This window comes from Otolemur garnettii, unplaced genomic scaffold (assembly GCF_000181295.1).
Source record: "Otolemur garnettii isolate 467f Iridium unplaced genomic scaffold, OtoGar3 scaffold00013, whole genome shotgun sequence".
In the NCBI taxonomy this organism is placed as follows: domain Eukaryota; kingdom Metazoa; phylum Chordata; class Mammalia; order Primates; family Galagidae; genus Otolemur; species Otolemur garnettii.
The window spans coordinates 7,513,647-7,526,245 of record NW_003852408.1 but is presented as its reverse complement, the minus strand read 5'-3'; the positions used below and the strand labels follow the sequence as shown (position 1 = coordinate 7,526,245).

At 38.9% G+C, this 12,599-nt stretch overlaps 1 protein-coding gene across 1 annotated transcript in view; it reads left to right on the top strand.

Moving 5' to 3' along the window:
• NYAP2 (neuronal tyrosine-phosphorylated phosphoinositide-3-kinase adaptor 2) overlaps positions 1 to 12,599 on the top strand; it is a 251,110-nt gene that overhangs the window by 86,502 nt on the left and 152,009 nt on the right. The window contains 1 exon segment of the mRNA XM_012802112.2: positions 2,455 to 2,548. Coding sequence (XP_012657566.2) covers positions 2,455 to 2,548 — 94 coding nt within the window.

Genomic DNA, 12,599 nt, shown 5'->3' with positions numbered 1-12,599 from the left:
AAAAGAAAAGAAAGAAAGAAAGAAAAAAATAATAGAATATGATACACACACACACCATGGAATACTACTATTCAGCCATAAAAAAGATGGAGACTTTACATCTTTTGTATTTACATGAATGGAGTGGAAGAACATTCTTCTCAGTAAAGTATCACAAAAATGGAAAAGAAAGTATCTAAGGTAGGCAATACTAATAGTATGAAATCAATAGATGAACAGCTACACCCTCACGTGAGAGGAAAAACCCAATTAAATTCAAGTGGGGGCAGAGAGGAGACTGGTGGTAGAAGCCACTACAACAAAGACAAGGAGGTGTGACCACCCCTGGAGACTTGGATGTCTTCACAGTTGCATCCCTAGCATTTAACAAGGTATTGGGCAAACGTATGGAACAAAAAAGGTGTTTAATGAAAGTCTGTGCATTAAAGATGAAAGACTGATTTAACAAGTGCGTGAGAGAGAAATAAAAAAAGAAGTACAAAAAGGAAGGACAAAAGGATGGAGGAAGGAGGAGACTATAAGATGAGTGAAAGAATGAAAAAGATGAAGTAAAAACTCACACATGTTTGAGGGAAAGTGTTTCTAAACAAATGAGAGGCTGAAATGTTTTGGATTCTGAAAAGCAAGCAATAGAGAATAAACAATGAGAATAAAGAAGAAGAATAGTAAGTGTAGGAACATCCTGGTGAGAGATTTGGAAGGAAGCAATCTTCTTAGGAAGCGCTTATGTGCGTTACCACTGATGTGCCTTCCAGTGTTCAGTCATTATCAGGGTCTCCACCATTTGCAGACTACAGTATCATCCTAACTCTTAACTGAGGGTAACCTTAAGTTGCATTACTTAACAAGACATTGGATTATTTTTGGTTTGATACAGAAAATGAAACAGTGTTATATTTTTCTTCTTTGATTTCACAAATGATTCTATAAATGCTGAAACCTGGGCAGAATATTTTACAAGAGGCTTTTCACTGTGTTCAGAAACCCTAAATCTCCAGGTACTTGCTATAAAACCTCTGAGATCTCCTTTTGTTCAAGAAATTCAGAACATCAGTCCATTAAATCTTAAGATACTGCTATCAGAAGTACATACTACAAATGTTTGGAAAGGCTGAATGCCTTACATTAAGACAGAGCTGACATTCAAACTTTTTTTATTTCAGTCCTCTGTTTTTGTCTGGCAAGCCATACCATCTCTCTGCTAGAAGGTCAATGAATGGATGGCAATATACTTGGGAGCTTAACAGATTCCAAGAAAACTCATTTTTTTCTGGCTGTGAAATTTTATGCTAGAAATAGCTTTGGGTCATACTTATCCCTTTCTGCTAAATCCTATGGAGAATATAGATTCTTCAAAATGAGGTATGGTAGGACATATTTTTGCTAGTTTAACACACAGAATAATAGTATTAATGGAAGCATTCATTGGTGGTGTCCATATTGAATGTTGTGTCAGACATAATAGTTTGGACTGGGAAAGTCTCTAGGTGTCTTATTACTGATAACAAACTTTTCAGGAGAGAAAATATTCTGAAACTGTACTGAAGAGCATGGCATCTGTTGCTATTTTGAATTATTTGGCTCTTTCTTGGATCCAGGGCGTTGCTTTCTGTGTATGACCACTAGGAAAATGTGTTCTCTCTCCATCTCCAAACTGCCTTAATACTTGGCAGCAAAACTGATTCTCATAAGAAGATAATTCAGCGTCCCATTAGTAAGTGTGTGGGCAGGCCAGACAGTGGCCTCTTGGCACTGGTACTCAGGATGCCCCAATTGTTGATCAAGGTGTTTTCCAACGTTAAAGAAGAGTAATAATCCAGGGATTTGTTAAATGAAGATTAGAGGCTTCTACTCTGTTGTCTCAGGCACGTAATAATCTATAAAACAACATGACAGCTACCAGGTATCTGTAGCCTCCATTTTGAGGTTGAAGAAAATAAAACTAAAATAACCAGCAGTGTGCCAGGTGCCACAGAAATTAGTTTGGAATACAGCTAGAATTTTATGTTCAATTGGTCAAACTGGTCATTGGGATATCTGAAAACAGCTTTTGAACATAGGATTTCTTTTATTTTGGGGGTTTGACAAGGAAAATTCTTATCAGCTAATCATATCTATGTCTCATAGTGTCACTATACTTCTTTTCAATAACTAAAAAAATTCCTAACCCCAAAGAATCCAAAAAGAGAAAGATTCTGAAATGATCTCACCATTTTGAGTGTGTCACGTCTTTCTTTCACTTCCGTTTTCTATACCCACTTTCCACTTGCTACAACAATTCATGGTCTGAACCCTCAAAGGGTTCACAGACCAGTGGAGGGAAACAACCCAAGGGGTGACAAAGCAGACGCTGTGATCCCGAGGAAGGTAGAGTCCTTGGCAATGTTTAGATGGGAACATGTCACATGAGAGGGTTTGTAAGGTCAAGAAGGGACAATGTTCCTTCTTTCTGAGACCAGAATAGGATCCATATCTTGAAAAACTAACAGAATCACATGAAAGTTTGGAATTTCAGTCCAAGGAAAAAAATGGAAAATCTATCAAAGAGGTTTAGAGAGTGACATGAGCAAATCTGCGTTTAGAAAGCTAAATCTGTTGGCACTGTGGAGAAGATGGGCTAGGAGGCAATTGCGTTAATTTAGCCAAGAAGTGATGAGCACCTAAACCAGAGCGGCAGGGAGATGGAGAGGAGGGGATCGAGCTGATCTCTGCTTTCAAATTACTGGCTCATATTGCAAGGACAAAAATTAATAGTGTACGGTTATTCACAGGTTTTTTTTCTTTCTCCAACAAAAATTGAGAAAATGGCAAAACTAAAGGACAAGGGGAAATAAAAAAAAAATGTCTTTAAATAATAGTATTATCCTGTTGCTTAAGAAACCTGTAAGTTATTCTTGAACTATTCCCAGATATACAGGGACATATTCATTTGTTAATCTAATAGTCATTGGCCGTTCCCTTTGAGCCAGGTACTGTTCTGGACATGAAAATACCAGACAAGGTCTGAGTGCGTTCTGCCCAGATACCTCTAAAGTTTTCAATTTCTCTGGATCTCGCTATCCACACAAATCCTCTTTTCCCCACTTCTGTCCCTCAACTGATGAAGTCTTACTCATAGTCTGCATCAGCTGAAAAGCCACTTCCTCCCACGGGACTTCCCAGAGCCACAGCAGTGGTTAGGGCCCCAAGACTTTTCTTCCATTGCACCTGCCCAGAACTTCCCCTGAGAGAACTTCTGACCACATGGTGCTGAGATCATACTGGTTCAAGAGTCTACAGTTCTCTGAGGACTCTGACCACCCTGCTCTGAGCACTGCCTGGCACACAGTAGGCACTTGGATATTTTGTAAGTAGTGAATAGATTAAATTCCTCAGGACAGTGAGTTGTTTCTTCCTACTATAAAATTATATCTTTATAAACATAAACCAAATTTATGCTTTAAATTGGCACTAAGGCAGCCCCTTCTGCTCAGGAAGATCAAGGCCATGGGATGGTAACATGCTCTATTTCTAGATTCTACATCTAGATTGGAAAAAAAAAAAAAAAAACAGAAAACGGGCCACATATGGTTAGCAAAACTCATTTCAAAAACTTGGCATGTTCTCAAACCATATTCAAAGCTTATGTCAGTTTTGAAGACACAAATAAAATGTATTTTCCAGAACTTCCCCTTCTTTGGTTGAATTTTTAGAAAAGATCTCCCACAATGTGAACTTCTGTAAACTGTATCCTAAGCTGAATCTGAATATTGTGATTTGAAATATTTTCCGTATACTCTCTCTTCTTTAAGCCATGACACTTTAAGCAGTAGAGAAATCTTATGTATGTATAGAAATGAGGAATGTTTTAATTTTAGATTCCAAAGAACCATGGATAATAACATATGTTAATCTTAAATGCACTTGTCATGTTTTTAAGTAAAAATAAGTCTCTTAAAGATGCTCCATAGAATTTGCCCCAGCTTTCTTTAATAAGCATTATATTTCTATTCTGTCTCTTTAGAAACTCAGAAATGAATAAAAGGAACTCTGATATATGTTAAGAAAACCTCTCTACTCCCCACTCTAGCCTCCTTATTTTAATATTATGACTAAACATCGTATTAATGGGCAGCAATATTAATCTGAAATTCTTGGTGACAGCAATTTGTGATGAATAATGACATGTTTATTTTTCAAGCATTAACACCCTACTCATGATTACCCTAAGCTCTATCATAAAAATCTTGAATTATCATGGAGTTTGATAGAAAAAAACATAAAATCCATTCACTAGATTTGCCTAACTCTATATTATATCCAACTGATTAATTCAGCAGAAAGGATTAATTATTTTTGTTCCTTATCCTTCACTTTTTCCTCTTTTTCTTCCTATTTGAATTTGGGAGTATATTGCATGACAATACTGTCAAGCACCTCTTATAAAAATAAGCAAGATGAATTTATAATGTTAGAGTATGTTTTTCTTCATGGTGCAAATTTATCATTAAAATCCCTATTTCATACCTGGGGACAGAAAGCTACAAATTTGTACAAAGTTACATGGTAAGCCAGGAAGGAAGGGAAGGTAAATTAGTATTTGTCTAGGCTCTTGCCTTAGTCCATTCAAACTACTAAAAGAAGATACTATAGACTGGGTGTCTTAAAATAGCATACGTTCATTTCACATAGTTCTGCAGGCTGAGAAGTCCAAGGTCAAGGTGCTGGTTGAGTCAGCATCTGGTGAATTCCTGCTTCCTGGTTCATAGCTAACCATCTTCTCACTGTACCCTCATATAGCAGATGGGGGAAGGGCTTCCTCTAGGCTCTCTTTTATAAGGACCCTGATTTTATTCATGAGGGCTCTACCCTCATGTTCTAATCACCTCCCAAAGGCCTCACCTTCAAACACTATTACATTGGGGATTAGGTTTCTGCATATGAATTTTGAGGGGAGATGGGTATTTGTCTACAGCACTCTACTTATTTCTGCCATCGTGCTTGGTGATTTGAAAATGTTCTATGTTATTTTACCTTATTATTCACATATAAAAACCCTGAAAACTATTTCCCTCATTATAGAGATAACAATAATTAAAGTTCACTAGGTATATATCCCCTACCCATAACTAGATAGCTAGTAAATGAGTTGGTTACATATTTGGGGCAGAGGTGAAATCTCCTAGTAAGAATAAATAACACATTTGATATTTAAGATATATCAATTCTGGGTATAAAATCTATAGCTTACAGAAACTGAGCCCTTTGGGGGGACATAGTTATTTATTGTTGTTGATTTATTTTTATTTTGTTTTATAGTATTAGTTCACCACAGCAGTTAATAATAAGGTGAGTAAAAATCCCATTTTCAACACTTGACCTTAATATCTTAGAAGCATCAATAAAGAGGCAGACACAGGAAATTGATGTCTGGGGACAAAGAAAAGAAAAAAAAAAAAAACCCTAGAAGAGTTAAGCTATTAGGAGCATAAAATAGAAAATAAGTATCGAGGATATGAAGTGGTGGAAATGAATATTTGAGCCTCAGGCAAGAAATCCACAGATTATGGCTTTGAATGAGCACGTGGGCTCAGGGAAGACATTAAGGGTAATGGTGAGTGAACAATTTGGGAGACAATATGAACACAGTTGAATTTACTGGAGTCAAATTTCCACATCAAAGTATACGGCATGATTAAAAAATATATACATATACAGGGCAGTTGGTTATTTTTGCTTTTAGTGTCAAATAAGGATTTTTTGTCCAAACAATAGAAGATACATTCACTTCCTGACACCAGTTGCATTTTCTGATCTAAGTTACTTTTATTTAGCAACTGGTGTCTGCACAGCATTATACTGGTTCATTTAAGATTTTTCCCAGTACGACTGTCTGAAAACCCAACTATAATTGGCTTGCACAAAATAGTACTTATGTTGGTAAATACCAACGTATTTGACATACCTGAATAGCCCTGAGATTGATCTAGCTGCTGACATAACTAGATGGAATCTTCTACAATGCCCAGAGACCCGGTCTCGCAATCTTCCCTCATAGCAAAGATGAGGCAGGTCTGGGCTTTTAGCCAGTGCAGCTGCACTCAGCACCCTGGGTTCACTATGATTTGACCCAACGAAGCATTTGCCAGTCCCTAAAATAGTTGTGGTGGACAGGGGGTTGCAGCGCTTGGCCAGCTTGAGTGACATGCTGGACTGAAGGGAAAACAAATTGGTCTCCCTGTGGGCATTGCCAGAGGAAGGGAAAATGAGGCCCTTGGAAATAAAAATGACATGTGTCCACACATTTATCTGACTAAGTCCTCTATTTAGCTGCCTCCAAAGTAGACTTACTTCCTTTCTTCACTTTTTCTTTATAAAACAAATATACACCAGTGACTATAGCAGTGATTACCTGCTATAAGTGAGTCAGAGTGACCAGCCACTTGCACACATCAAGGTCCAAAGGAGGCTGCAGTGAGAGTGTAAATCTGATTAATTGCATAACAGGTTCCATCTGTGCAAGTTCAAGGCAGCTATAACTAACTACGGTATGCCACTCTCTTAAACATTTGACTTTGAACTGAGGCATATTACCTGTTAAAATAGGAAAAGGTGTAATACACTAGTTTCTTTACTCTCTTTTTGCCCAATTTTCTTGAGCATGAATCAGTGTAGTGGGAAATGATACTGGGAAAAGGCCCGTCCTCTGGAGCAGGGTCCCTCAGGTAGGTGGGCTGGATTTGAGTGAGTAGCTCAAGGGTGAGCGGGGGTCCACCTGAGGATCCGTAGAGAAGGCAAGAGAGAGGCAGCATTAAACACAAACCTTTTAAGTCATTGTTTCAATAGATAAAGTCTCAATATCTATTCCCTCTACTCATTCATAGTGAAATGCCTGCTGGAAATATTCCCTTAGTTAACAGATGCTGGGGGTGGGGGTCAACTTGCCCACAGGCAAATTTCAACCTCTTCTTTACAGTTGGCGCCTCCTCCATTTCCCTTTCTGATGCCCCCATTTCCTTTATGACTGAATGCACCTTTGCCCTAATACCAGGTAAATACATCTTTTAAAAAAATCAATAGAATAAAAAAAACCTAAATGGTTCAAAGTTAGAAATACACTAGATTATGAATCAGTGTCAGAGATGGATTTCGGAGCTCAGCTCCACAGAATCACTCTAGGGAGAAAATAGCCCAGAAAGCAAACTCCTAGGTAACCTCTCAGTTTGCATCCCAGCTTTCTAGATAGGCTTGAAGGAGAGTCTATATATATGCATATTTATATATGGAAAGGGATGCTATTTTTTTCTAGTGGTTCCACCAAAAAATCCTAAGTACAAAATATTGGCATGTTTGCTTCCAAATTGCACAGAGAAGTAACACCCTGTCACTTCTAAAGATGACGTCTCACCTGTGTAGCTCACCTTTGTCAGGGGTTGTGTTTTCATCTTTGAAAGACAGCAGTTCTCAGAAGGAAACACGCAGCATTAATTCTGAGTGATCTTCAAGAAGGCAGCAAGACAAGTAACAATCTCTGGTGATTAGCAGCATCGGGCCTGTTTTGAAGTTCTTGTTTTGTGCCTTTCTATATCAGCCCTAGACTACAGGCACTTTTAAAAATTGAAGCAAGTATTCAAAAGAGTTGAGAACTTGAGGGCCATCTTTGCCTAGAGTATCTTAATACTTTGAATTAATTGCAGGATTTTTGTTTTGACTTTTTTGTGTGTGAAGATTTTTGAGGTTACATGGTGCCATATGCCACGCTTGACAGATGTGGCCTTGCGATGCAAATGATGATTTTCTCAACAAATTCTGGATTTAAAGTGAAATTCTAAAGCCAAAATTATCAACTGCACATTATGTGAAGGCTGACAACTAAGTGCATTAGGTTCACAAATTTATTCCAGAGAAAGTGCTACTTCATTGCTGAGTATCACTGCAGTCAACTTGGAAATACTTCCCTGTGCACCAGCACCAGCACCTAGTCCACCCTCAAAGCAATTTTGAAACTCTTTTTCCAGAACAGCCATCAGGGCTGTTGCTGGACAAGGTCTGACAATTAAGTTTGCAAACATCCTAGCAAAACTGCTTTGAAGGGTAGACTAGGTGCTGGCCCTGGAGTAGAGGTTCCCAAGGAGAGTACCTTGAAGGCAAATATAGTGATTTTTAGCAATGAGGTATGCAGCAATTTTGCCAGGGTGAGGCTGTGAACTTAATTTTCATACCTCAGATATCAGACTCGGCACTAAGTGCTTCATTTGCAGTATCTCAGGTAAGTCGATAACAATTCAATGGGGTTAATGCTACTATTTACTCCAAAAGAAACTGGATTAAATAGCTAATGTTACACGGCTGCTAAATAATCCATGTGAGGATGGAGCCCACATATAACATAATGATTCCAGTGTACAAATGTCCAGGCCTATCTATCATCCAGTAATTTGTTTGGAGGAAAAATTTACAAATATTTTATTCATTAATTCTGGAAATATAACGTCCTCTTGATTTAAAGGATAGTTTATCCTTTGTGTTTTTGCTTTATCATGGAAAAACTAACCAGTAAACAACTAGATCTCACAACATGGCTCTCATTGTGTGAGGAAAAGCATACTCGTTTAAATTCAGGATTATGAAACTTATTTTTATTTTTATAACATGAGATGTGTCAGGCTTAATCTATCTTGAGTGTTGGAGTCTCGCTGCAAAAGACTCTGCTTTCTTTAGCCCACATAACTTTCACTTCCAGCCAAATATTCCTATAGTAGAGTTAGTTTCTAGCTCCCCAAGCACCATTTAAATGCTCAGTCTGAAGCAGAAGAACGACCTATTTTCACAGGCATTTCTTATTTCTGGGGTCTCACGTATGTTTTGAGGCTTTTGCTGCCCTGCTTCTCCGGCTTCTGAATGTCAGAGGTTGTAAGATTGTTTCCAAGCATGTCAGTTCAGGTCCCCAGGGCAGCAGACACCAAGAAGGAGTTAGAAGTGTGAGGGGTTAGTGAGGAGAATGCCTGTGAGAGGCAAAGTCGGAGAGAATGGGAATAGGACAAGACCTGGGTCACAAGGCAGGTCTGGCACCTGTGAAAGAAGGTGGGGGCGGGAATCAGGCAGGATCAGATAGGAATAGCCTCAGACTGTGGCTATGAGAAAGTGTGGACCAGGCCAGCAGGGGAAGCCAGATGCAAAGTTCCCCCCGCTTGGGACAGAAGTAGCCGGGTCTGTATCACACTCTCATGCTCATCCATTGGTTGGGAGCTGCCCAAGGACAGCAAAGCCTTGACCAGAGAGCTGCACTGGATTTTGAAGACTTGTTAGCTGGCGACCGTCAGTTAACTGCTCTCCTTAGGAGGGTTCTCTCTTGAGGGAGATCTGTACCACTCACCAACACGACTACCACAGTTCACTCACCTGATACCCATCTCCTGCAGGTTTAGGGAAAGCTCTTTTGCGGTTTCCATCTGACTTTCTAAGTCTCCTTTCTAAGGGGAAATTTAGAAGCGTGCAATGAACTACAGCCCTCATTGCTGTGGTTTGTATGAGAGCTCCAAGGCAGCCTCATTTTCTTCCCCTCTACCACTCATTCCAAGTTCACCTTAGCTCCAGTAACACTTCTGTTTCTCTCAATGATTTACTTGGTGGTCAAATTAATCCCTCTTTCAAGAGAAGTTGGAACCCTGGTAACTAGATCCCCTTTAGGCTAAAGTTGCTGCACGTGACCTCTCAAAGTCATCACTGGTCAAGAGACTTCAAGGAGCACCCGAGTGTCTTAGTTCCACACACAATTTCTTGCTGGCCAGGGTTAAGCATCTCTTCCTCAGTGGTGACTTCTCTTCTTGTCTTCTGTCCTCTACACAAAGGGAGTTCAGATTGACCAAGGGCCAGCTGTAGGATTTATTCAATGGAACCCTTTCTGTGTCTTCTAGAAAGAATGCCTTTGGGGGACCATGTCCTTTAACTCTGTCCCTGGAATTACAGCGACAGGAGACACAAGATACTGAACAGATCCTTGACCGCGTCCTCGCTAACTTTACTACTTACGGCAAGCTCTCTCTTGAAGCAAGATCCCAGGAATCTGGTCTCCTACATAGAAGAGGCATATGCATTTCAGTGTCATCTCAAATAACTTTCGGTGCTTTCCTGTTGGAGTAGAATGCTTTCACCCCACCGACATCACAGTTGGTCATGTGACCGAAAGACTTTACACCACATCCGAACAGCTGTTAGACAGTGCGTCATTCAGTTGGCCCTTTTCTCTGTCAGGAAAACAACAGGCCCCAGTAGAGGCAAGGTCCTGGAATAAAGAAGATATGTAGAACAGAGCCACAGCTGATGGTCAGCCAACCCAATTAATACAAGCAAGAAATAAACCTACGTCCTTATAAAACGCTAGGGACTGGGCATTGTTGCTTACTGCAGGATACCCTAGCAAGATCTGACTAATATTTTGTACATTTCCTTATCTGTGATATTTTGCCTGGTATTTGCATCTTCCTGACTGCCTATAACTAACAGAAGTTTGCTTATTAATGACTTTATTATTCTTAATGTTTCATGGAGGTTCTAGATTGGCTATGCCAGAAACATCTGGATAGAATTTTAAAAACAGAAACTCAGTGGCTCCACCCACATAGATTCCAATTCAACAGGTGTGACTCAATTGTTGCCCCTAGCGTGGGGTCCAGGAATGTGCATATTTTGAAAACTCCCCAGGGTCCTATAGCAAATTCAGACACTGGGTTGCATAATACATTCCACAATCTTCACTTAGCTTTGGATTAATCGTCTTTCCTGCTGTACCAGACCTAGATGTGCCACCAGCTTTATTGCATGACGTGAGCCATGGCCAGTACCCAGCATGTTATTAGGCCCGTTTCCTCAGCCTGCAGGCACAGCCTGGTCAAACTCCATTTGCACTTGTACCTGAAATTGTTTGATGCACACACTGAATTTCTCTAGAAAAATGTGTGTGTGTGTGTAAAAGTACATATATAAATAAAACCAGATAGAATTAGGTAAAGTTGTTTTGTGCCCATAAAAAGATAGCTCTGAAATAGCAGCAGAAATAATTACCTGTGCGGGAAAAGTACAGGACCTACTGAGGGCAAAAGTAACAGAGAAATTGCTGATACAATTATTTCTAGTAACTCTCCATAAACGCCTATGTGCATTAATACCTGCATAAATCGCCCCAGGTGGCAGGGTTACCAGTAATGAGATGACTATCTAAATAAGTGCTCATGGCACCTTATCAGCAAAAGACAATCAGCAAAAGACATGGGGTTGAAAAATGATTTAAGCCAAAGTTCAATGACATTAACTATCTCATCTTCTGTGGAAATGATGAAGATCAAAACCAAAGCATCACAACTTGAAGATAAACCTGCCCCCCACACCAAGACCGCCCCTCGCCTCCACCACCTCTGTTCTTCCTTAAATTATTAATGATTTTCCACAAGCCATTCTAGTTAAAGGAACCTTCTAGTTTTTGTTTGATTTATGCTCTCAAAAAAAAAAAAAAAACACAGAAAATAAAAGGCATGAAAATTCTGCAGACTTGGGATTCTTACCACTATGATGTGAAAACTCTTGAGGGAGGGAAACAACTACAAGATGGACTTTACCTAACAAATGCAAACAGTGTAACCTAACTCTTTGTACCCTCAAAGAACCTGAAACAATAAATGAACAAACAAACAAAAAAAAAAGAATTTGAACTCAATAACAAAAACCAAAAAAAAAAAAAAAAAAACCAAATAAACAACAACAAAAAAACAGAATCAGAGTCTAATGCTCTTTTTGAAGTCTGTTTGTTTGATTGTTTGTTTTATCCACAGCGGATATGTAATTGTCATTAAGTCTTTGGGTGAAGAGGAAAAACAAAATCTCCTGTCTCATTATTGTTCCTCCTGAAATGTTAAAATTATCACAAATGTCATGAGAGGAAAGATACAATAAAGGAATCGAAAGCCTCATCTTTAATTCTATCATGTTATGAAGGCAAAGTCCACTAGAATTAAAGATAAAAAAAATTCCAAATAAATTTATGTTCCTGGAAAAGTGGACTCGAGCGTCTAAAATTCATAAACTCAAAGCTATTTGTTTTACCACTCACACCTGTCTGAGAAAAATCAGTCAGATATTTGTAATGATATTTCTTTTGTTTACTGGTGAATGGACTAGGGACAATTCTCCAGCCAAATTTCTCTTTTAAGAGTCCAGCGTTGTCTTTTTCTTCATAAAAGAGTCACAATTACTTCATAACAGAGAGAGAGGGCCAAGAATAATTTTCTATTTGATTAATTGAAATTCAAACTGAGATTTTTTTTTTTAATCTCTTTAAATTTTGGTTCAAACTTTCCAGGTAACATTTAAGAGTCTTAAATTTGGAAACTTTGCCTATCCTGAATACTTACAAAATACTTATAACTCTCTCTGTAGTAGATAATATTTAAACTACACCTCTGTACTAGATGTTGCTGTGTTATCCTGTGAGGCCAGCTTATTAGTAGCACTGTTGCTAATGTAACTGAAGGTCTCTGGAGAACTGAGCTAGGTTGGTAATTCCTCGCCGATTTTCTCTCCCTCCCTCCCTTCCTCTCTCTCCTCCCTCCTTCTCTTCTCTTCTT